The 27,051-nt window shown below is 41.6% G+C and overlaps 1 protein-coding gene across 1 annotated transcript in view; it reads right to left on the reverse strand.

Moving 5' to 3' along the window:
* Positions 1-21,762, reverse strand: part of LOC308077058 (cadherin-10-like) — a gene marked incomplete at both ends in the record, with an annotated part of 38,387 nt that extends 16,625 nt beyond the window's left edge. Inside the window, 2 exons of the mRNA XM_080417610.1 lie at positions 5,579-5,873; positions 21,553-21,762. Coding sequence (XP_080273736.1) covers positions 5,579-5,873; positions 21,553-21,762 — 505 coding nt within the window. The remainder of the gene's footprint in view (positions 1-5,578; positions 5,874-21,552) is intronic.
* Positions 21,763-27,051: the final 5,289 nt, after the last annotated feature.

Consider the following 27,051-nt stretch of genomic DNA (forward strand, 5'->3'; position numbering starts at 1 on the left):
TGTATAGCACATTTCAACAACAAGCCAATTAAAAGTGCATATCAGCAAGAGAAAGTGCAAAAGAAACACTATAAAAGGACATTTAAATACAATAATATACTTTCAAAGTCATTAAACAGTTAAGAGAAAACAGACACCAAAAAAAGTGAGAGCTAAAATGAATCAAATACCTCAATAAAAAGCAGCGGCAAACAGAAAAGTATTTAACTTTGATTTAAAAGAACACAATTATAGCAGTCCTGCAGTTTTTTGGGGAGTTTTTTGCATTATTTGTTCCAGATAGGGGTTGCATCATTTTTATTCTGGGCACAGAAATCAAAACATGTCCCAGGTGACTTGAGTGGTCTGGATAGTTCATAACATAGCAGAGGATCAGACATACAGTATTTTGGCCATGTAGGTGTCACCATTACCCAGCCCACCTTTTGCCAATGTCGGTAATTTGTGTGTGTGTGTATATATGAGAGAGAGAGAGAGAGAGAGAGAGAGAGAGAGAGAGAGAGAGAGAGAGAGAGAGAGAGAGAGAGAGAGAGAGAGAGAGAGAGAGAGAGAGAGAGAGAGAGAGAGAGAGAGAGAGAGAGAGGGGGGTATGTGTGTGTGTGTATGTATATGAGAGAGAGAAAGTGTGAGAGAGGGGGGGGGGTGTTATTACCAGCCAGGATGTAATCATATTCTCCGGCTTTTGTCATAAAAACTGAAATACAAAATAAAACAAAAAAAAACTAACGTCAATTACCGGCCTAGTGCGACCTCCATTTTGTTTGTTTTAGCTGTGTAGCTGCTGATGCTCTCACGTGCTGGGATGCCTGCTGGGGATGACTGTACTTTTTCTTTTGAAGTGAGGTGGTGCTACACCATTATATGATTAACTATGAATCCAGTGCAGTTCACCAGCTCGCCAGTAATATTACCAACACAACTAGAATCCAACTGGTAATGTCATATCGCACACAACTATAGCAAGGTTACAAGTCCAAGGCCCAATGCAAAAAAAATAAAAAATAAAACCATGTCACAAATTACAGCATTCATTGACTGGACAGGGCCGTTATGATTCTATTCAAACTCTCTGAAATGACAAATTACATATTGCACGGAAAGAGCAACATTGCATGTCCTCTGAGCAGTTTTCTATATGTGCTTGACATGGAAATGTGGGAGCAGATTCAAAATGTAGCAGAAGCCCAGCAGAGATGGGGCAGACAACTGGCACCTGTCATTCAATGAATTGAAGGGTACTGTATTTACAGTATTTTTTAGGGATACAAACTGGCAGACACATCCAAGATACTACTGGTCTTCTGTAATCCAGTTTTCAGTGATACCGTGCCGAGGCAAAGACACATCATGTGCTATCTGCGTTTTGATGAACAAGGACAATCATGCTGCATTCCTTGAAAAAGACACATTTGGAACACGTTTGTTGCCAACTGTATTGCCTGATATAGACCTGGAGAATAGAACTGTTGATGAGCAGTTTTGTTCCCTACCAAAGCATGGTGTCACACACATGCATTATTATAGCTAAGCCGGTTGGTTTGGAATTTGGAATAAAGTTCTGGGTGGCAGCCAATGTAGAAACAAAGTACACGTTGAACACTTTCCCACATCTTGTGAAAGGTGTGACACAGCATGTTGGTGAACAGTTGGCGGACAGCATGGTACTAAGATAGCTGAGCCATTCGTTGGCAAGAGACTTAATATCTACAGACAATTTTCTCACCTCAGTGGCTGAGTCTGAAAAGCTCTATACATAACAAAAATATATATAATAATGCATTATTCTCCAGTTGGAGCCATGAATTTAAAGAGGGGAGTGTCTCCAACTGCACAGGCAACAGGTGCACGGCTGGAAAAGCTACATGCACTGTTTATCAGACCACCCAAAATATAAATGTTTGCATTCTGAGCACTGCACATCACATGGACTGGATGTCTTGGATCGGATGGAAAGGTTGTCACCATTGTCACCCTTTGTCAGAATTTTAGACATGGCTGATGTCAATGCAAATATTTTATACACACAGTGCATAGCCAAAACAATCATCCGGAGAAAATGTATTTTTCAGCTGTCAAAGGATTGCGATCACATCACACAGTGGCAAGGCCGCAATAGGCTAACATACTGCAAGGCACACAGCCGGTATGCCACTGTGCAGTCCGGTACAAACGTCCGACACACCGCTACATATAACATCTGTTACTGTTGCAAGCAATTTGCAATGCACTGATGTTGCACACAAGCGTTGTATGCACAGGGGGAAGCTAGCTGGTTGGATCAATCACGTGACCGTGAATGTCAGCATTAAGCTTAACTTAGGCTGCTCCTAGACACACAGGAAAGGCAAGTTGTGACATCAAGTCGGGGTCTCATCAGAATCCTGGTTCTGGGTCTGATGCTGCATTCACACTGGAAGCTACTGTACAAAGATACAGGGTACCATTCTTTTTCAATGTATAAGCCAGCGACATGAAGATACAGAGAGACATCCGACGTTTGTAGCAGCTACAAAAGCTACAGCAGCGACAAAGCTACAAAAAAGTTGAGCTGGTTTCAACAAATCTACAAAGCTACAAATATACTGTGTAGCTTTGTATCTTTTGTATCTGACAGTTTCAACGCAGCCAGCATGAGTGTAGGTCTACATCAGCAGTCTTTATTTTATGTTAACTGGCATATAAGGATATGAAAAGCCTCATTTTAGTTTGAGGGAGGCTGCTATGGTAGCTCACATACGTCGTTACTAGACTACAGTTGCCTATCAATTGTGCGAAATACAAATTCAGACAGAGAATTAAAAAATATATATATATATTGCATTAATTATCTCCGCCATGCAGACCGGAATGCAGGGAGTTATGTTGTCAGACTTGTCACCCCTGTCTGTGTTTGTATGTCCACAGCTAATCCCGAAAAGGAGTACACCAATCATTGTCATATTTATTGTGCACCACACTGACAGTCACTGTTCAGTCCACATGCATGCACACAGTGAAGTTCTGCTTCGTTATAAAGGTTATGTAATGTCCAGCAAATGGGATCAACTACTAGAGAGAGAGAGACAGTGAGAGACAGCGAGAGACAGAGAGAGAGAGAGAGAGAGAGAGAGTTTGACATAACTGCGTCACACAGCCGGTTAAGTATTATTATTGGGCGGTGACTCCAGGTGGAGATTTGCACTTCTCTGGGTGCACCTTTCTAGTTCATGTTTATTCATGAGGGTAAGGTCCAATGTATTATGTATTGCAAGTATAATTACGACTCATTTGGGTTTTAATTGGTGATCTCCATGCAGTACTGTAAAATCACAATCTCAACATTCGCTCGTGCATGGGTTGTGCTATGTTACAGCACGCCCCTGGTGTAATGTTTCTTTCTTTTGTGATACAAATTGGGGGACACATCTCTTGCTCAACCTTCTACTGGAATTCTGTATTTTTCTTTCTCGTTGACCAGTTTTATCATTGTCAGCAAGCTACATAGGCAGGTTTTGCACAAGGCTGGATACCTCTGCAAAGCTGGCAACAGTTAAAGAGAACTTGTCAGCTGACGTGGCTGTGGGTTTCACAAACATGATTGTTTGTGTCCAAAATGCCCAGAAACACAGCAAATACCCTATTATAGGTCAGGTCTGACCACCGCCTATCATTTAGCAGAACCATGATTACAAGTTGTTTATACTGTTATGTTCAACAAGCATGATTACATTCATAGTTGTTGTAAAAGCCCTCCTTTATCCACTCACACTGCACTTCACGTTAAAGCTTTCATGACATTCACTTTTACACCACATTCAAAGTCTTTGTCCAGGTCCTTCAAAAGTGTACAAAAAGTTTTAAGTGAAAATTCCATTCCAGTGATCAATGGCAGGTGTTTTTCTCTCACATTTCTAAAGCCTTTTCAACTGCAATGAAAAAAGAAATCTTTGCCTGCGGGTGTCGCTGGTGAGGGATTTTGCCTGTCAATCATCGCCTCTGCTCCGCCCCCCCCAAAGGAAAGGATAGGGGAGGGAAGGGGCGAGGAGGAGAGTGGGCGGGATTAATCGACTGTGACCTCGCTGTCGAAGGGCCAAGCTCAGATTACTTTTCAGCCTAATTATTCAGAAAACCCCAGACCACAGAAAATCCACTGAATGTTCTAAGTTCAGGTTTTTTGGGTGTAATTGAGGTCATAAAACCCCAAATAAAACATTGAAAATAAAAAAAGTGAAAATGAATGTCATGATACCTTTAAGCCATGGTATATTGCTACTGTATGTATACTATGTATATCCAAGGGCTTTGGGCATTTACGGCACTCTGCTTGTCATAATGACAACAACACCTGTGGTACAATCACGATACAATGGCCTGTATTATTGCTTAATTACTACTGCACATAACGATTTATTCTGTTACACACAATGGAACCTATTCCCAGACGTGTCAGAAGTCTCCCAGCAATTTAGTTACTAGAGAGAAGAAAACATGATTGGCTACATCAGCCATTGGGTCATATCTTTTGTAGTGCCTACAGCCATAATTAAAGGTACGGTAAGTGATATTTTTTGGTTAAAACAAAAAGTATTTTGTTAAAATGTTAAAACACTATATTCTGATAGTAATCATTGCTATAGAGTGTTTGTTCAGTAACAGGAGTCTCCCCGTCTCTCCAGCTCTTTAAAGGTAGGGTAAGTGATATTTTTTGGTTAAAACAAAAAGTATTTTGTTAAAAGGTTAAAATACTATATTCTGATAGTAATCATTGTTATCGAGTGTTTTTTCAGTAACAGATGTCTCCCTGTCTCTCCAGCTCTTTAATAAACAGAAAATACATTTTTCGGTAGGTGTCAAAATCTCAGCCAATCAGGAGAAAGTACCAATTTTTAAGCTTAATTTGTATAGTGTTCCAGTTAAAATTTTGCATTCTCATTTCTTAGTGTCATCACTTCCAATTTCACTCGTTTAATCTGTATCCTGATTGAGTTCTCTGTCCTGGTTGGATAAAATTGGAAATGAAACTGAAACTGAAACGAAAATGCATTTTCTGTTTAATAAAGAGGTGGAGAGACAAGGAGACTCCTAATACTGAACAAACACTCTATAGCAATGAGTACTATCAGAATATAGAGCTATTTAACAATTATTTTAACCAACGCAAATCACTTACCCTACCTTTAATAAACAGAACATAAATTTTCCGGTAGGTGTCAAACTCTCAGCCAATCAGGAGAAAGTACCCATTTTTAAGCTTAATTTTTATAGTGTTCCAGTTCCAATTTTGTCTGCTCATTTCTTAGTGTCATCACTTCCAATTTCACTTGTTTAATCTGTATCCTGATTGAGTTCTATCCTGATTGGATAACATTGGAAATGAAACTGAAACTGAAACGAAAATGCATTTTCTGTTTAATAAAGAGCTGGAGAGACATGGAGACTCTTTTTACCGAACAAACACTCTATAGCAATGAGTACTATCATAATATATAACTATTTAACACTTATTGTAACCAAAGAAAATCACTTACCCTGCCTTTAAGCAACTAACTTGCAAAAATTTTCCCAACATTCTCAATATGTTTTTAAATATCTCACTTACCAACTTCGGACATCTCAGGAACACTGGCAAAGTAGATTTCCTTCTCGAACTTTGGCTCATTGTCGTTGATATCATGGATTTTGATGTTGAACTCTGTGTCTGGTTCCAGATCAATATTCGTGTTCCTGTCCACAACCTTGGCGTGGAGCGTGTACATGGCTTTTTCCTCCCGGTCCAGCCGCTTGGTGGCGTGAATGTCCCCTGACTTTTCATCGATCAGGAACAGGGTGCCTGCCCCGTCCCCTGTGAGAATGTACTTCACGTTGCCACCGCCTCTGTCCATGTTGGAGTGCAGCTGAAACATGAGCGAAGAGATAATTAGATATAGGTGGATTGCACATAAAGGCAAACAATTTGGCTTACTGGCCCATTGACCAACTTCCTGAATAAGTATGAGCAACATGGCCACCATTTGAATCTATAAATCCACCAAAACTGTGTGTGTGTGTGTCTGTGTGTCTGTCTGGGCAATTCAGTCGGACCAATGATATCCGAGAACTGTCAAGTTTGCGGGGTGATGTAGGCACCGACTCCCCTGATTGTCTAACTCTAAACCCGGTTGGCTTTCGTCACGTTTGTGAATTGTTATTATTTTATTTTGCCAATTGGTCATATGTTAGTGGGTACCACACTGGGTACTCCGAGAACGGGTGCAACGGGAACAAGTTTAGTATGGTTCATTTGGATATAGCAATAAGTAATTAATTAAATCAATCAATCAATTAATCAATCAAATTAATATTATTGACATTAATATCAATTATTATTATTATTTGTTTTCAAGGGATCATAGGCAGTATAAAGGTTAGAGGCAGTGATGGGCTGTGTCAGAAAATCTATACTAACATAATATTTATTATATGCCAAATTAGCATGTGAGACATTTTTGTATGGTCGAAAGCATGATAAATTCGGGAAATATTACAGTAACAGTGGACTCTACAGTACACGCTGCTATGCATATGTGTGTGTGTGTGTGTGTGTGTGTGTGTGTGTGTGTGTGTGTGTGTGTGTGTGTGTGTGTGTGTGTGTGTGTGTGTGTGTGTGTGTGTGTGTGTGTGTGTGTGTGTGTGTGTGTGCGTGCGCACGTGTGTTGCGTGCGTGCATGTGTGTTGTGTGCCCCCTATCTGTGTAAGTCTCTCTGTTTAAATGTGTGTTCATGTAGGAGGGAGCACACACACGTGTTGATACAGTATGAGTAAAGCAGATTTTCTGAGGGCGCATTCACTGGACCTTTTCCGGGGCCAATTCCATTTTTGTTGGCAGCCCTGACTACAGTCCATTCATTGAAGCCACTAGATTTGTGTTTGGACTACTTTGTATCTACTTGCTTTAATAAGCAAGCTGTGATAACAACCTTGAGCTGCATGAGAGAGGCTGCGTACAGAATTACACATTGGAGAGGAGTCTGTTAACCATGCTAATGCATTAATTGATGCTGAAATGTAGACCATGTGACCACAGGCTATCTACACGGGATTAGAAATTATATTAGGTCCACTTTTTCCCCACCGCCTCAGAAGTGGTCTGGTCAAGGCATTAAATGCCATGAGACTTGGAGAAAAAAACACCATTATTTTAAAGTGTCACTCACTAAGAAGTTTTACTGCACAGGGAGTTGAATATGACTCACACACTTCATACAATTGCATCAAATTAGCCATTGATTTCCCCTGGCTATGTCACACCTTTCAAGACGGACAAAGGGAGAGATAAAAATGACTCTCAACACAAATTGCTAAAATGAGTCAACTCTGACTCATACTGTACATCTCCATGAAACGGCTGCAAAAGTCACAATGTGACAGATACTTCATTCAAGCTCGTTACTATTCAGCGGTTCTGTTCTGTCTGCGGATATATTTGGAGCGCTATCTTGTTGGTTGACGTTTTAAATGAGTAAGTAGTAGGCCAGGGTAATGCACGTCACTACCGTATTAATATTAATAACGGCCTGCTACAAGGAAACTAGTTCTATTTTTTGCTGCAATCCTGGAGAGCGACGTCACCTGTGACAATTTGGGATGAAAGACAGAAATGGGACTTGCCATCTATTCCCAGGTAGCATATGTATGTGCCCTCGGCTTTTAAATCAACCCTATACGTTCTGCATTAGGCAGTGTACTGTCAGGCTGTTTGGCTGCACCTGTTAGGAATTTAGCTGACAACGTCAACCAGGACAAGTGATGAGTAAGAAGACAGAGGCTCAGGGTGATGCTCAAGGACATCCTGTAGGACACACAGCTGTCGCAGGGACTGATACTTAGTAAACTACCATAGAGCCATTCTGCCACCCGTAGCACATCTGCTGAACACCTCAAAATAGATAAACATGACATTCCATGAAGCACAGTAATGGTGAAACAGGAAAGTGAATATCAGTATCCTGAATCCATTACCTTGCCTTGCCATACGTAGATGATTTTCCTTTTCTCGTCTCAAGCTGATAGAACTCCCATAAAGAGTATGTACAGTAGGGTAGGCTATCCAAAATGAGGACCAAGGCATAATATTGATTGATTGATTACATTAATTGAATTTATACTATTTACTAACTTCTGTGGGCCATACACATTTTAATATGTGATACTCTCTCTCTCTCCACTCAGGGCCACTTGAGGCTAATCAAATGAGAAGATGTGTTCTCAGGTGGAGTTTAAGGATCAGTCTAACTAATTCATTTTGCGAGGTCTGTAGCTTCTTTTTAACGATCTTTGGGATGCTAGAGCACCAGGGTGTGCAGGCAATCAAAATGGCATTGGGCATATTTAATCTAATGTGAGCCGTATTGTATGCCTGCCTCTCCTGGCTTACAGTTGATTACAGGTTGTCTTTACATTGTACTGTTCAAGTCAGTCATGAGCACTGCAACTCCTGTTTTTGTACATAAACAAATTGTTTATTATAGTAATACCCTCATAACACTAGAGGTTCCAGTAATGGGCAGCTTTTATTGCCTCATCCAAGAACACATGTTTTAATGAGATATTTAATTTATAGGTAATTTTCTCTTTGGAATAACCTGCCTCTGCTGCATCTACAGTAAATTCAATTATTTTCCTTCTTATTTTTCTCACATGTAATTTCAGCTATCTCATTTGTTAGTTTCAATATAAACTAGAAAACGTGCTCCTCGGTGCACAGGTCTCCGCCAGGTCAGGTAGGTTAGTGTGGCCTCCTGGTGTCCCTATAATAGGCCAATGTGAAAAGGGTGCCATTTCTTCTTAGGCCTTGCACGGCAATCGGACACTGCATTCATAATTTGAGGCATTGCTAAATTAGACCTGCTGGTGGCGCTATAACAGGCCAATGTTAAAAGGGTGACATTTGCTCCTCAACATAGTGAGAATGTGCGTGCAAAGTTTGACCGCAATCGGACGCTGCGTTCATGATTTGCGGCATTTTGTTCAAAACAAGCCACTACTGCAAACTTTAGATGTCAATCTTAGCCAATTAGGATGGAATATGAAAAATCAAACACATCCGTCTTGATCACATGACTATAGAGATCATGTGTACCGATGTGCATGAAATTAGGATAAAATCGGAAGGAGTAATATAAAAAAATGGTTTTACATAAGTCGGCCTCCTGGTGGCGCTATAAAAGGCAGATGTGAAAAATGCAGGGCAAAGGTTTTTCCTTGACCTCTAGGGAGTGCGCTTACAAAGTTTTACACAGATCGGTGCAGTTATAGGTAAAAACATGAATCGGCCTGTTGTAGCGCCACCATGAGGCTGATTTGAAAATGCTCAAGTGGCATTTCTTCCTGGGTATAGTGGAAATATGCATGGAAAATTTCAAGGAAATTGCATGCTGTGTTCATGATTTGAGGCATTTTGTTCAAAACGGAGCACTCCTACAAACTTTGGAAGACATTTTTAGCCAATCAGGATGGAATATGAAAAATGTGAAAGACCCGTTTCGTTTAATGACTATAGAGATACTGTGTACCGATTTGCGGGATTTTTGGACAAAATCTGTAGGAGTACTGTCAAAAAAAAAGTTTTGCACAAATCGGCCTCCTGATGGCGCTATAAAATGCCCCAATTTGGGGCAGAGGTTCTGCTGTGGCATCCAGGGAGTGTGTGTGCACAGTTTCACGGCGAGCAAGCCAACGGTGCCGGAGATTAGCTGTCCACAGACAGAATGATGGACACACACACGGACGGACAGACAGACAGGGGGTAAAACACACTCTCTCGCCATGCCTTTCGGCCTGGCGGAGACAATAATCACTTTTCATATTTCTGATTATTGTGGTATTCATTTATTTGTTATTATTCTGCTTTGTTTGTTCTATTTTCTGTATGTTTATTGTGTATTGAGTGTTGAGTACTGACATTTAATAATTCTGTATTTGCAACTGTATTTATTCGTTTGTATGTCTATCTTTTATATGGACCCCAGGAAGACTAGCTGGTTGCTATGGCATCAGCTAATGGGGATCCTTAATGAAATCAAATCAAATCAAATCAAGTACCCCAGCCAATATTTCAAAAGTGCTTCTATTTATAAAAGACAATTTTCTGAATAAACATTTTACCTTTTGATTGATCTTTGTGATAACGTTTAGTGACTCTCCAATATACAACCCTAAGTAAGTGACTTCTGCCTTGGCTGTAGCTTCAAAGTCACCTACCACCACTCTGAATCAAAGGGACTGATGAGGACCAAAAATCCTTGTAAACACGGGAAATATCTGCGTGCATGTGTGTGAGTTTGAGGTTCAAGGTTCAAGGTTGTACTTTATTGTTACATCTTGTGTACAGGTACATAAGAGTAAAACTTATTTTGGTTTGTCTTCCTTCAGACAATGCAGCAGCATAGATAATAACAACAACAGGATAATGATAGAAAATGCAAAAAGAATAGAGCATGTGAGTGAATCTGTTATCTACACGTTTCAAGAACTGAGAGGACCCCTAGGGAGTCTGGTGCCCGGCATGAAGTCGGTTGGATTGGCGGTTGTAGACAGACATATGCTGAGATCTTCAAATATGGGCATAACAGAGACACAGACAGACAGACAGACAGACAGACAGAGATCTCCTTACAGTATGGGCATATGGACATAAGGAACACAGACAGACTGGTACAAAGGTTATGCTGACAATGGATAAAACCGGGTGGGACAGGGACAGTCATTTCCAACCTGCATTGTCCCTGACTGGCATCTTTCCCGAGCAGGCCGCTTGCCCAATGGGTACTATCTGTTAATCCACAAGACTGGCAACCATACTGAATGGTCAATGTAAAGTTTTATTCACATACACAAAAAAGTTCTGGGTTGCATCTTTTAAGCACAGTTTTCTGTCCCCTTGACAGTGCTGAAGCAAATTCACAAGAAATCAACAAAAGTAATGTTTATGCTCTTTATGCATTGCTTCTGCCTTCAACCTTGAAAGCTTCCACTTTAATTGGATTGTTTGAAGTGGCTATATACGACCACTCCAGACATTTGACTTTCAGGCCTGGTTCAGGACCTCTTATTCACACTAGCAAAACAATATGTCTATTATAGCTCATGTCATAAATGCAGTGCATTTCACATTACATGGAATTAACTAGGAAGATTAGCTTCTGTCATGGCAAAAGCTAACGGGGATCCTAATAGACAATGAAACGTCAAGGCTGTTAGGATTGTATGTAAGAAAGTGGAGCATAGTTAGTATAGTGAGTGACAGATAAAGGCTGAACTATACTGACGTAGGACTTGGCATTAACATTCAAATCAATGCAAAAATTCAGCAGTATTTAATCTTCCTGACATCCTTTTAGTCAGTCCTCCTCCCAAAAGCCACACACAATTTGACATCACATCACAGCTTCTGAATGATTTTTTTTGTATTCATATTTTTCCCCCTGTCTGTACGTTTTCTTTCCTCATATATCACATTTGCGTCACATTTTCCATTCTTAGTTGTAACAAATGAGATGCCATCAGAAACGATCTCCTCTCAATCGTGCCAATGCAAATGTCTTGTCTAATTGATTATTGTTTTGAAAAACTGGAAAATACTTTTAATGGAAAATAACAGACACTTCTTCCAAATGACCATGCTAATTATCGCACGTCTTCATAAGGGCAGCGCCCTAATCCTGTGCATACAGTTCTCTTTCCTATGGCTGTAGCATTCTCGATGTTTGGCCAATTAGTTGGAATCATGCGAGAGCAAACAGTGTGGTATTTCTTTATGATGGTAATAATCCCCCAGAGTGTTCTTTGCGTTATGCGAGTGATGCAACGTGAGGCACTGTTAGTACTCTGAGCCGCACGAAAGCATCTTTGGCTTTTATTGCAATGATTACCAAGCCGCTGCTTGGTTGTCACAAGTTAATTACAACATAGCAATCGATAAAGCTCCCAAATGCATAGTCTGATTTGTAGATGTTCCTAGTATTACAATTACTAATGATTATCATCTCTGCCAGGGAGGAAAGGCCGGGGGCAGGGATTGTGTTTTCGTTCCTCTCTGTCTGTGTCTGTCTTTGTGTGTCTGTGAGCAGCCAATCTCGGGCACCGCTGGACTGATCGGCGCGAAACTTTGCATGCACACTCCCAGGCCAAGGAAGAACATCCAAACCACATGTTTCTAATCGGCCTTATGGTGGCACTATAACCATACATATAGGTGGTACAGGCAATTTTCTTTCTCCCTGGATTCCCTAGATCATGACGTAATTCCCCATATACTGTAGGGCTCACTACATTTTGTTCCATTTTGTGTTTTCTTACAACCGCTTCATGTTTTGACCTATAGCTGTTGAACCGGTGGTACAAGCACATTTTTTTTTCTCTGGGTTCCGCTGATCATGAAGCAACTCCCCATATAGGCCACGCCCATTTCATTTAAAATGCAAGTGGTGCTGCCTTTTCGCTCCTAATCACACCATGCCATTCAGTTTCATTAAAATCCATCCATCTAGGGTGTTCGGGTGGCGCAGTGGTAACGTGCCTGCCCACCACCATGGAGGTTGTGGGTTTACTTTGAATCCACCGTGGTGTTCGGGGGAGGGAAGCCGAGTGGGGAGAGTGACAATAGTCACTGCAAGTACTCCTATGGGGCGGCATCTGCCTCGAAACCTGCAATTTGCTGCATCTACGGTAAATTAACTTTTTTTAAAGGATATTATATTTATTTAACACTGTAGTATTTTCCTCTTATTTTTCTCACATGTAATTTCAGCCATCTCAAATAGTTTCAATATAAATAATCACTTTTCATTCACTTTATTATTATGCTTCCTTTTTTTCTTTTCTGTATGTTTATTATGTATTGCGTGTTGAGTACTGACATTTAATAATTTTGTATTTGCAACCGTATTTGTTTGTATGTTTTTGGGCGGTGTAGCCGCCCCTATAAGTGCGGTTGGGACACCTCATTAGTACACCCTTCGCTGTACTGTGATTGGCTCGTACATTAGTACACCCCTACATTAGTACACCCCTAGCTGTACTGTGATTGGCTGACTCTATTCAGCACTGTGATTGGCTAGCGAGACACATGATGAAATGAATAACCTATAAATAGGACTATGCACTTAAGTGAGCTTCCATCACTGTGATGACCACTGTGATGACCACACCGCCCACTTCACACTGGGTGTGATTTTTATTTATTTATGTGGACCCCAGGAAGACTAGCTGGTTGCTATGGCACCAGCTAACGGGGGATCTTTAATATTATCTAATAAAATAAAATAAAATCAAGTACCCCAGCCAATTATGTTATTTATTTATTTTCACTTTTTTAAGTATGTTGAGCTTGGACATAAAATAACAGTTGGTTGCCTGCATTAAAGTGCAATAGACCTCAAACTTGGACCTCTACGAGACCTCACGGGTCACGGACAAGGTCACGGACAAGGTCAGAGAGAGAAGGCTGAGGCTGGCTGGGCACTGTGTCAGGCACCCGGAACTGATCGCGAGCCCACTGCTACTGTGGGAGTCAACCCAAGGCACAGCTAGGAGGGGAAGGGAGCGCAACACCTATACCTGGACACACTGCGGTGTGACAGCGGAGCTAACAACACTGCAGAGCTCTGGACCCTGATGCTGAATAGGAAGGAGTCCCAAGTTGGTGTCGGCTATTCTCCACCCTTACATTGCATGGCACAACTCATAATTTAGACTTCCAGTATGCTGCCTAGGCAAGGTTCTTGTACCATGTTGAATTGGCACATTTTTAAGGTACAGTTTTGAGATCTAACATTGTAATATCATGGCAAGAAGGCACTCTTTTGACACTTGCCTGGTTGAATCGTTACCATTGGCATTCTGAAAAACACCTCCACCTATAAGCAGGTGCATGATTATATTTTCAATCATAATGTGGATGTTCTTAACCTCTATTTCTAAAACCAAATCAGTGGTAGGCATCACAGGGCCCGAACTTTGTATTACAGAAGTGCGGAGTGCATTTCACACATGTACATGCATGGTATTTAACTTGCATGTTGCAAATCAGGCAATGAAGGCAATTACATAGACAATCAAATCTGTGCTGCATACAATTGCCATTCATGCTTTTATCACCACACACTTGGACTACTGTAATGCACTTTATGTTGGCTTAAACAAAGCCTCCATTGCACGTTTACAGCTAGTCCAAAACGCTGCGGCACGTCTCCTAACGGGAACCCGCAAGCATGACCACATCACACCGATTCTGGCTTCACTTCGCTTCAGAATTGATTTTAAGATTTTATTGTTTGCTTTTAAATCACTGAATGGCCTGGCACCTCAGTATTTATCTGAACTCCTAGAGGTGTATAACCCCCCTAGGTCACTATCTGCGGGCCAGTTGAAACTTGAGGTCCCAATTTCAAATTTGAAAACCAGAGGTTCTCGGTAGCAGCCCCCATTCTATGGAATGCGCTCCCCTCCCACATTAAACTGGCCCCCACCATCGATACCTTTAAATCTCGCCTTAAGTCCCACCTTTATGCTTTGGCGTTTGACCCTGTTTGAGTGTTTCTGTGGTCTATGTTTTGTCTCACTGTCTGCTTGTGTCGTATTTTCAGTGATGTGTCTCTTTCTGTGGTTTATTTTGCTTCTTTTGTTGTATGTTTTGCTTCTGTGTTTTGCTTTGTCTCTGTGTTTTTTAACTTTCCCAGTGTATTTGGTTTTTTCTGTACAGCACTTTGTTAACCCTGAACAAGTTTTAAAATGTGCTATATAAATAAAGTGGATTGGATTGGACAATAAATATTAGATTTCAATTTGTCATTACTCTTATGAATGCTGAATGCCTTGTAAACCCCACCTCCACCCTCCGCCCACAATTATATGATTCATAATTATATCTATCAAACAAGCATGCTGCCATAGCTTTTTCTGGGTATGCCTATTTCATTTAAAAGACTAGAAAAAGGTGCTCCTTGGAGCACATGTCTTCGCCAGGCTGGGTGGCCTACCTGGGGGTGTGTAACTTGTGGGTTGCAGCCAGAAGGACATGAGGAAGCTGCGGGGGGAAACAGCATTTCTACAACATACGGTTGAACTTTTCACATTTGTGGTGTCCACTATGGGCAGAAAAGAAAGCACTTTTGGAGGTATGCTTTATAGGCCCCTCAACATGAAATTACAAATTGGTGTTGGATGTTGCATACATTATATACAGTATGGATTATTTTATTTTTTTTGTAAAAGAAAGGCCCACATTTTTTAAGGCACTCACAAGATCATTTATGCCTAATTTGAGGAAAACAACCAGGGTTAACAATGACATTTGTTGCATTTGTGGTGTGCTTTTGGCTCAATAATTAGAATTTGGGAGTGTCAGCAGGGAGTGTTAGGCGGGAGGAGTAGGACAAAGGCTCTACGTCCTCCCGGTGGGGGCTCCTCACTGGTGAGTCAGTAGGATACACCAGCAGTAACAACACAGACATGTGTGTGGGGAGGAATCAATTGGCATAATAACTGCATTGGGGAGAAAAAGGGTTAAAATGCAAAGCGGTTCGATTCCCGCAGGGGACACTGTGGGCTCTGGGGGCGTGTTCTCTCCTCCGCATCATCAGTGGCCATACCCTAGGTGGGGTTGGCGAAAGGGCCTCTCTGTGTGGAGTTTGCATGTTCTCCCCGTGTTCCCTAGGGTAGGTACCCTCACAAAAAACATGCAGTAATCCTGGTCACTATACTGCCTCCCCCTGGCCAGCCGGGGCGCCTGATGGAGGGGAAAGGAACTGGTTGGAATAACGTGTTCCTTCCACGCGCTACGTCCAACCAGGGAAACTCTCCCCTGTCAGGTGACAAGAAGGTCAGTTGGCTCTCATGCATTGAAGGAGGCATGAGCTCGGCCCTGGCCTCCCTAGGTTGGCAGAGGGAAGGTAGTGCCCAGGATTACATAGACAATTGGCACTGGGTGTAAAAAAAAATGGGGTTACAAAATCGTGAAAAAAAAAAAAAAAAAAAAAAAAATGCAAAGCGGGCTGGTATAGCACCACCATGAGCCATGAACAGCCATGAGATTTGAACTATTTGGGGCACTTCAGCCTACTGGAAGTGTGCATGCAAAGTTTAATGTTGATCGGTCGGGTGGGGTCCAAAATTAGCTGCGCACAGACACACATGCACACAGGGGCACACGCGGACACACACACGGACAGGGGTGAAAAAATAGTCTTCGCCTCCTGGCATAACGGTCGGGTAAAGACAATAAAAAGATGATGTGACTGACTGCTCTATGGTCTGTTAGTTACATCGTTTACTGTACATCTGCTGCATTCAGTCCTACACCAAGCTGTTGGTTTTGGATGGTTAAAAAGGGAAAGGTGGCCTCTGCGTTATAATGCAGGAAACAGATTGCATAAGCCTGGGTGAAGTTTGCAATGGCAATCTTGAAAAAAGTGCCACACAATGAGTTCCCACAAAGCTGTGACAAAATCAAATGTGTATAGCTTTAATGGCTTCCCTTTCAAGGTCTCAAAGCACAAACAGTGCCTTTTCATGGCCGTGCAACACAGGCACAGAAGAGAGACTTGATGAGTTAAATTGCCTTGCACAAACACTGAGGAATTGTCAGTAAAGCAGCAAAAGCATTGGCACTTCTTGTCAGGTCTGTGGTGAGCATTGCTCGGTGCTGCAAAGAGGAGATAGCAAAATGGAGCTCAGAATGGATACAGAGTAATTACTCTCTCTCTCTTTTCTAAGACTCAAGTGAAAAAGTAATGTTCTTATGTAGATTAAACTAACACCTCACAACCACCTGTCTTGTCTGCGTCACATTATCATGTATAGCTGGTTGGAAAATGAATGTGTAAGATCTTTGCAAGGCGTTGAAGATGCCCATTCTCAAACAATGACACGAGAGTGAGAGGGAGAAAACTGGAATATTCTAATTTAGGGCAACATGCTGTGTTGGAACATGTAATAGGATTTTGTTCACTTCAGAACACACTGCTCGAAATGCTCCAGACCTGATTGTGTTACACAGTGTTCTTACTTCACAGACCCCCTTAAAGAAGTAGGGCACCGTGTCTGGGTTTGCTGAGTGCTCACACTTGTTAACGGCAGTCTGAAAGTCTGTCAAAAGGAGAGATTTCAAGGCTTTTACTCCCAGATGCAAGCACACCCATTATCACCCACATCGTGTATATTAGAACAACAAATGTAGCTCTGGGCTTCACATTAACCAGTGAGGACACATGCAGCACAGGACCAGCACAAGGCAATGTTGTGCCCATGGGCAAAATTAACAAAACAACATATTTCACAGCTAAGTCCTCACAGTCAATTTAAGGAAATGTAAGCTGTAGCACAGAATGGATGGGCGGTCCTCGACAACCACCTATCCGACGACTCAATGCCGGGCATGGCACTCCCTCGTCTCGAGTTTGAAGTCGGTCTCGAGATATGTGAACTTCAGACACACACATTCACAGACGTGACGGACAGACAGAGATGTTGCGCATTTATAGTAGGATTTCATATAGTCTGTGTTTTGAGAAACTGTAATTTATTCTGCGGCGGTACCTGAATGAGAAAACTACCAACAGGAAATCACTGTCCCCTGTGAAGGATCGATGTTACGAACCAACTACAATGCAATATAAATACTACATTGCAGTTTTAAGAGTTATAATTCAGTGAGAATATGGTCGTTTAAACTTAAATCTGTGGTACGTTTTATCAAGATAGAGTCTACATGAACATTTGCTCTGACAATTTCTGAGATGTGGGTCACCACAGGAGACAACAGCAAGCCTCCCTCGGGCAAGAGCAGCCTATCTCGGCTAGTCTTTTTGACATTTTCCCCTGGCTTCCCGTTGTCTCTGTTAAAAATTAGATGAAGACGCTGTGAGCATAGAGTTGTGAGTATAATATCATTAATTTCAACTAATTTTTGGATTAAAGTTAAGAGCCGCTGTCTCTGTGTGATGTGTCTCTTATTAATTCAGGTACATCTGATAAAATCAGGAGCTCATTCTCTCTCCTCTACCCTTAATTGTGTTCTTATTCCATTCATTCTATTCTGGTTATGTATATTACATGAATACAATCTGAGTTGCACGCTCGATTTGTTTTATGTGAGAATGTAAATGTGATATGTTGTTATATGAGGCAGTTCTGTACAACACCATGGATAAAAGAAATAAGCAATGTGTATAACAATTGAGTTTACTGCTCAGGTAGGGCTAATTAACTTCCAATTAGCTTTGCTTTTTTTTTTTGGGGGGGGGGGGGGTTCTTTCTAGTGTGTTAGATGTACTAAAACAATGCACTGTCCTCCTGCCTCAATCAGCTCCCTCCCGCTGAAACCAAGTCTGTGTCCAACACACACTCTGATCCCTAGTAAACACACAAAATCCAACACCTCAAATCCAAGGGCTGCCAGCTAGAATGGCTTGGCAAAGGAACCGGCCGGTCTCACTGCCCACTCGGATGCATATAAATTACACCAGCAGCAATACAAAGAAAACCCTCAACAGTGCACACGCACTTCCCACTACTCCTCCATCTGGCAGCATGAACCCTGTCAACTTTTCTCCACAAAAAGAACATTTCCCAAACCTGTTGACAGCATCTCCACCTCCTTCACCACAAGTAAATGTGAATCATTGAATGTGTTTTGTCAATCAAACATGTACACAATGCACACCTATCTGGCCACCTCCTCCACCACCTCTAATCCCAAGTGTCACCCATCGTTCTGTATGTTTGTTCTACTCTGTTAGTCTCGCGTAGCCAGACTATATCACTGGGTGGATATGAGTCTGGTGCTTCTATGAGGAAGTTGGATTCACAACGGAGCGGTGCCAGACCCAAATCGCAGAGATTATCACCAAAGCAATAAACCCTGTCCAGCCCTAAATCTAGCTGCTTTCACCACCATAGTAGCACTTCCGCTACTACACTGATGATACTCGACTCTATCTCTCCACCAAGACCATCACCACAACCACCCATTCCACCTAACCATCTGCCTCAAACATGGATGCAAAATAACTTCCTCAAACTCAACTGCAATAAATCTGAAATTATTATTGTCCTACCACTGTCCCCCCTTTCACACACTTTGCCCTCTCTCTCCCTATAGCTCTCCCACTGCACTTTTCTCTCTGCTCTATCTCCATATTTCTCTCTGCTCGATCTCTCTCCCTCTGCTCTCTCTCCCTCTGCTCTCTCTCTCTCTCTCTCTCTCTCTCTCTCTCTCTCTCTCTCTCTCTCTCTCTCTCTCTCTCTCTCTGGAGAACTCTGAAGTGAGCCCATTGAAAGCGGTGATACGGATCGCCATTGCTCCCTCTGCATGGCAGCACACTGCGTTCTATACCTGCCCCCAAACGCCCCAACGCCCTACCCTGCTCCACTTGCTTTCCTTTTCTTTTTTCTCCAAGGCTCAATCATTTATTACAGGCCTTTGTCTCCCCGACAGTTTAACGGTGAATGATATTGGACAGTGAGAGAGTGGGGAATTGGTGAATGTGATTGCTATCATGCCACAGAAGTTCAGTGCCAGAAAGCATCAAAGAATGCAGCAAGAAAATCCCGGTGGATCGGCACATCAACACAGTGCCCCCGCTTCATAGGTAGTTAGCACAACTTTGTTTACGTCATTGTGAGTTGAATTTCACACGCACACCTGCACGCACACACACAGGCACGCAGGCAGGCAGGCATGCACACATTGATACCAGTCAATCAGGATTGTGTTTTCAATTATCAGGCTTTGAAATGACCTAATGACTATACATCATACATCCCACTGCACTAAGCCCAGCTCATAAGCAGCACCGTGGATAAATCTGTTACATTAGCATGTCAAAATCAAAATCTGACCCAGAACCTGAAAATTGTATTGTATTGATATAAATAAATGAACACATACATACATACATACATACATACATACATACATACATACATACATACATACATACATACATACATACATACATACATACATTAAAAAGTTAGAGGAATGTGAACATGTCTCAATGTTAATAAATATTCATAACTATATGTATAATTGTTTATGTAAGTTCTGCTGGTGAAGAGGCTCTGCTTGCCAGAGAACGAGCCCCTACATTTCCCCAAATGTACCTGAATTAATAAAGTAAATACATTCATTCAAACAAACAGAGACAGTGGCTAAGTTGAATATACCAAAAAAGAGTTGAAACAAAGACTGTCATTAGATTATACCCACAACGCATATCTGATCTTTGTCTTTTTGAAAATGTCAAAAAGACATAGCCGAGATAAGGCTGCTCTCAGGCTGAGGCATGCTGGCTGTCGCTGAAAATGTCAGCGCAAATACATTTTAAAACTACATTCCGTGACACAACAGTAGTAACATAAACATTATAACTTAAAGTTATGACTGTTTTCCTCCGCCATTGCTGGCTGTGGTAAGTTGGCATGACGTGCTTCACAGGGTACAGTGATTTCATGTTAGGTGGTGTAGTTTTCTAACGCTTCATCCAGGTACTGCTGCACAATACATACATTTTACAATACTAAATATATTAAACTAGATATCATAAATGGTACAAAGCCACCTCCCTGAAAGAATGCCTTGACTCATTTATTTGTTTTATTATTATGTTGTTGTTGTTTTTTGTCACAATTATTTTTAATGATTAAAAACAAAGTCAATTGGATTTTTTGAGGGGAATTTCTTTATTTTTTTCAATCCAGGGGGTGTGGTTTTTACATCAGCCTTTGGTACTCTAATAGTTGTGTGATGAACGGTGAGTTTCCTCTAAAGAATTCAAACCCCAGCATCGGTATTGTGGGGAAAGCTTTCGCTGAAAATAGCAGATCGACAAGCTCACCATGGGACGCAACACGTCTCATAGTGACACAATAACAGAAAACAGACACATTAACAGAAAACAGAAAAGACGCTAGCACTCCGGTTATCCGTATGGGGTTTAAGTGGTGGCGGGAGGTGTGGGCGTATTAACCCTTCTTGCAATTTCTTGTGAATTCTGCGTAGTATGGATGTCTGGCCTAGCAGGCCCCAATTCAGCAAAGACCAAAAAATATATTCGCATCATGAAATATGCAGCAGACTCATCAGCTGCCGCAGGCCTTCAAAAGGACTTGATGAAGCTGTGATTACAGTTTCATGTGGCTTCGTGATGTGTGTGCTATGTACGCATGATGCCAAAACGAGCTCTTCAAATGAGCTGCAAATTGTGCTCTTTTCCACAGCAAATGTCAAAGCATCCTCATCACATCACTGACATCTGCACAGCAGGAAAATTAATTAAATGATGATACGAGGTGACATTCATGTCAGAGTTCACTTACGACACATGAATGAATGGGGGTGAAACGTGATGCGAGAGCAAGGGGGGGGGGCTGATGTTGCACGTGCGCGCGCTGCGTCAGCACGATTCTGTTCCAAGGCCGAGCTTCTGTCAGTCCGTGCCCGCGTCAACCAATTACTGTACATCAAGCATTCCTTTAACAAGCTAAAGCAAAACTGGAGGGAAAAGAGTGGACGACGGTGTTCTGACACATTACCTTGCCGACGTACTGATGGTCGTTTCCCGTGTACTCCTCCAGCAGAAAGAATTGATTCCACATCCATCCTCGTTTGGAGCGCTGCAGTATCCGTCCATCACCCTCTGACATGCCAAACAGATTCCCTATGTTCCGGGGAGAGAAGGGCAGGGCGGCGCTGGGCCACAGGACGGAGAGCATCAGGAGGAGCGGCAGGTGATTGGCTATCATGGTATCCGGGCGTGAAGTTGACTCGCGAGGTACGGGTAGCACGTTTCAGCTGGGATGAATGCTGGAGATCAATGTCGCCACAAAATACATTGTATTCCCTTCTTCAACGTCCTGTGGGTCCCTGTGGAAAGGAGACAAACACAAATGAATTGGATCTGGCAACACAATATTGATCACTCTTGAGACACATGGTGGTGTGTTGATATCGAGGGCCCCTTCAGCCACACCATAAAAATGTCAATGCACCATACTGTTCAATATACATAGATGACATAATTGTAGATCATAATTATTGAAACATGGGTGACAAAAACTTGGATGAAGTAACTACATTGAATGAATGAATGATTGAATGAGAACCATGGAAGACTATTCTAATGTTTTGGCGGCTATGGGACCTTTCGACTTAACCGTTGTATATAAGCAGGATAATGCACTGTAGGCAAGTCAGTTATGAGAAAATAACCGCCCTCCAGGGGGGGTACACGGCCAGCCGCGAAGTGGATGTCCCTCCTGTAGTTTGGTTATTTTCTCGTAAGTGACTTGCTCACAGTGCACTGAAGTAGCACTTCATGCACTTACTTTTGTCAACCTTATGCCACTGTGTACTACAGTGGTATAGGTCAGTGAATGCTCCCCAGGTGTTCATCAAGCTCTGTGTTTAACCAGACACAATTGTCTGTGCTGTTGGTGAACCCCTCACTATATATATACCTCACTGTGTGGCCCCCCCAGGACTAGCACTGATAGGTCATTTGGGAATGCATGCATAATTTATGGACTATATGGGAAGTTAATCCTAATAAATCTTCCGTTCTAAGAGAGCCTGTTTAGTTAACGCCCTGTATAAAAGGCCGGCGTGCCGGAGCTATCCTAACAAGCATTCACTGTGAACCACCAGGGAATACTGAATACATTTGCTTTTGTTCCAAGCTCTTAAATAAGGATTCTAGTGTCAATGGAGGCAGGCCAGTGAACAAAGAAGCTGTTACTGTCTTTGAGCAAATTAGTATTATGGTTCCATTGATCAAAGTTAAGCACGGAATGTGATCCTGTCCTGTGAATAGAAATCAAATAACTAAACTAACGAGATCTCAAAGTGAAACATTGCTCATTCCACTCACACACAGAGAAAGTCTGGCTGAATGAAACCACACTATCAAGAGAACAAGTGCAAATGAAGTTCATCACTTGTTAAGGTGGCGTTCATGCAATTTGCTGTGGATGGTATTTTGAAAGTATACACTAAAAATTAAGAGCACGTACACTACAGTATGCTATTTATATATTTATTTTTCTGCACCATGCTGTTTAAAATTGGAACAAGCATGCCTGACAAACAGATATGACATGAATTCATAGAGTCCAACTCATTAGACACACAATCATATCAAGTAGAGACAATATTATGAGGTAGGTGTGGATATGGAAAAGGAACACAATGGGCTGGATTTACTAAAGTCTGACCCACAGCACATACTGTGTTAATTAACTGTAAGAGTGTACTAAAGTTACCAATTGGTGCTGTATTTGGTATTTTCTTTCTTTTTAATTTGTTTAGTAAAACAAATAAAGCTCTATGTTCTGATAGTAATCATTGCTTTGTTCATAAAAGGGGTCTCCCTGTCTCTCCAGAGCTCTTTTTAGTAAACGCAGCGGCCAATGGGGAAAATACATTTTTAGGTGGGTTGCAAATGTTATCCAACCGGGAGAGAACCTCACAAACCTTTATCAGCTTGTGGTCAAGTTCAAAATGTTTTTTTCCCCCATCACTTCCAATTTCACTTGTTTATGTATCCTGTATGAGTTCTCTCTCTCGATTGGATGAAATTGGTATACCAACATGAAAATGTAGTTTTTAGAGTCTGTAGCAACGATTACTATCAGAATATAGAGCTATTTAATAGTTAATCAAACAAAATAAATATCATTTACAGCACGTTTAACTCTGAGGATCTTACTGTGTACTGCTCTGTATACACCTTCCAACGTTTAATGAGGACATATAGCACAAGTCATGATCTATGCATTATGTTTAAGCATGATCGTCTACCAAGTTGCATTAGAAAAAGCCTGTCTTGTAATTAATCTGGTCGCATGATACTTGCACTTGCATTTGGTAATTATAATTCAAGACCGTTGTTGATTTTTTTATTATTTTTGTTTTTATCATTTTGAATATTAATCTCTGATGTGGTGTGCCTATTAGGCATTAGCATTAAGCAAATTTTAGATGCACACACATGCACGCACACACACACACACACACACGCACACACACACACAGACACACACACACACACACACACAGACACAGACACACACACACACACACACACACACACACACACACACACCCCCACACACACACACACACACACACACACACACACACACACACACACACACACACACACACACACACACTCGAATTCAGAGCAACTATGACTTGATTAGTTTTAGGTCACACATTATCCATTTTCAACAGGTTAATCTACACTAGATTTCTGACTGGTCTCCAAAACATGTCTTTGAAGTTGTTTGCTGAGAATACCACTCAGAATACAGCATGACAGTCCTTCTCGACAGGCTGTTTCTGTGTTTGTGTCTGTTCACTGGTGATAGAGTACACTTATAGATATATTTATTGATAGAACATACATCTTAACTCTCTCAGACCAAGTGCAAATGTGTAGTGTTCTCCTCAGTGGGTTGAGCAATTGATCTGAACTTGCACACAGGCATTGACCATTAGCACATTGCCGAAGCCACTTTACCAAAATGTAAGCTAAATAAGCATTTTTGTATAACGACCGGAGATTCATATTTTGGGCTATGGGATCTCTAGCGGCTGGCTACACTAACTTAGCTTACACACACACACACACACACACACACACACACACACACACACACACACACACACACACACACACACACACACACACACACACACACACCACACATAAACCGGCACAAAGACAACGGAAGAACGTGCAGACGTTGCAAACTTATACAGGACTTTCATTCACTTTCATTCACTGTGTTTTATTAGGGTGCTTTGGATATCATCTCTATAGCACTAGCACGCACATTGACAGTTCAAATCCACATTAGGCTATTAGCACACATAGCTTTGCTGAAACAGCATAAACATCAACTTATCATGGTTGTGGGTGGGAAGGGAAGGATTCCACTTCAGGTCGTAAATGACCGGGTTGTCACACACACACACACACACACACACACACACACACACACACACACACACACACACACACACACACACACACACACACACACACACACACACACACACACCATTGATGCCAAAACGATTAAATCACTGATTCTGAAACGGAAAACAGTTTTGAAAACTGAAACTATGCATACCGAGCGCATAACCTAAACGCATGCATATAATTTGGCTGCGCACATCACCGGGTATGGACTAGCACATATATATAGTACATATGGGTAGGTGGGATCATTTTATTTAGTCCCCACTTGACATAGGAGGGGGAGGCAAATCTGAATGGCTTGTTGAAACATGTCTTCTGAAATAGGCAGCCCTCATGAAACTGACTGAGAAATTGGGGTATGTGTACTCCTAGGGGTATGCAGGGGGTTCATGAGAAAAACTAAATAGCCTACATAAATAAATAATATTATGTTTAATGATAATACACAGACAAACTGTGTGTTAACCTGCTGATTTGTAATGTATTAAATCATATTATACAAAAATTATAATAACAAAAAAATAGAAAGCAATTCGCCTACTTATTTTCCATTATGCAGTTTTATTTTGAATATATTGACATCAACATTGGGGGTAATGACATGTTAAGGACAGTTTAAAACAAATCTTCTCAGGAGCGACTATGCTGTTGTTTCACTCCATTTCATTGCATTTAGTCTCTGAATTAGTCATGGGTGTGTTTTGGGCATAATATGAATACTAATGAAAGTGTTGTTTGCCTTTAAGAGTCAGGTGCACCTGCACCTATGGCGCTTAATAGATTTGTGATGGAAAACCAAAGTTTATTTTTTAAATATACAGTATGTTTTATTAACATTAATATTATTCCCACATTACATGGGCTTCAGCTCACTCAACTGTGCATATATTTAATAGAAACAACAACACCCCAATCAGGTGACTGGGAGTGGTGACACGAGGGACATATCTATGACGTCTCAAATATAGCACTGTTATTTCAGTATCATGGAGAGCACACTATTTGTTGTATCTTTAGTTTTCATGACAAATGCTCTGACACAATTGAATGCTCCTTATGTCATTGGCATAGCGAGGCATACAGTAGGTGATCAGGAAGCAGATGCATCTTAGGTAGTAAAAATGTAGCTGGTTGCAGATGTTGTAATGTGTGGCTGTCCGACGGGGAGCTGGCGCTTGTGGAACACCCTTGCTACCCTTGCTAAATTATGTTTTGGGTGGCAGGGGCATTTTCAACATCTCATCTAGGGGCAGCAATGGCTGGCTCTGTACCTTGTACAGAGAAAAACAAAGAAGAACAGAAGGGTATGTGTTCACCAACAACACATTGGCTGGTGCCACCAGGCAATTGATGCAAAATGGAGAACCTGGCCTAGGCCTGTCACAGTTATTATAAAATCACCTAATCAAATATTTTGCATAATCGTCATAATAGTTTCCATCGTTACCTCAAGGCTGAGTTTCTCTGCATTTTCATCTATGTTGAAATTCAGATGGATTTAGATTGCAAGCAGAGTGTACTGTACAGTATGTGCGTTGTGTACCTTCCTAGGCGCACATCTTAACCACTTAAACCCTATAGTCTTAGTGAAATGGACCTGAGTTGCAACTGTACTTGGTGTACTCTTGTTTTCCGTCTACGCTAAATCTCTTTGCCAAAAATAGCCGCTCTACAACGCTTTGCGTTGTGACGCCTTGTGAGCTTGTGTGTAAATCTGCTATTTTTGGGGGGATGATAGGGCTCAAGTGGTTAATTTGAATAATGCTGTTGCAGGGACACACTGCTCTGTCATGCTGCACAGGGCTTTAGATCAGGCCTAAGAGCTAAACATTTCTCATTCCGCCTACAGTAAGATAGCAATATGCCAACCATTTGCCTGACCACACCTCATTTTAATGATCCATGGGTGCAAAGATGGGCACAAGTATATTTTGTACTTCCAACATATGGCTGTGCTAAACTGGTGCACACCTGCACTGTGCTGCATGCCATGTTATGCCAGGTGTAAGGTTTTGTTTTGTCTTATAATATGCATAGCAGGGAGAAA

This window comes from Gymnoscopelus braueri (assembly GCF_963280865.1).
Source record: "Gymnoscopelus braueri genome assembly, chromosome: 21".
NCBI lineage: Eukaryota > Metazoa > Chordata > Actinopteri > Myctophiformes > Myctophidae > Gymnoscopelus > Gymnoscopelus braueri.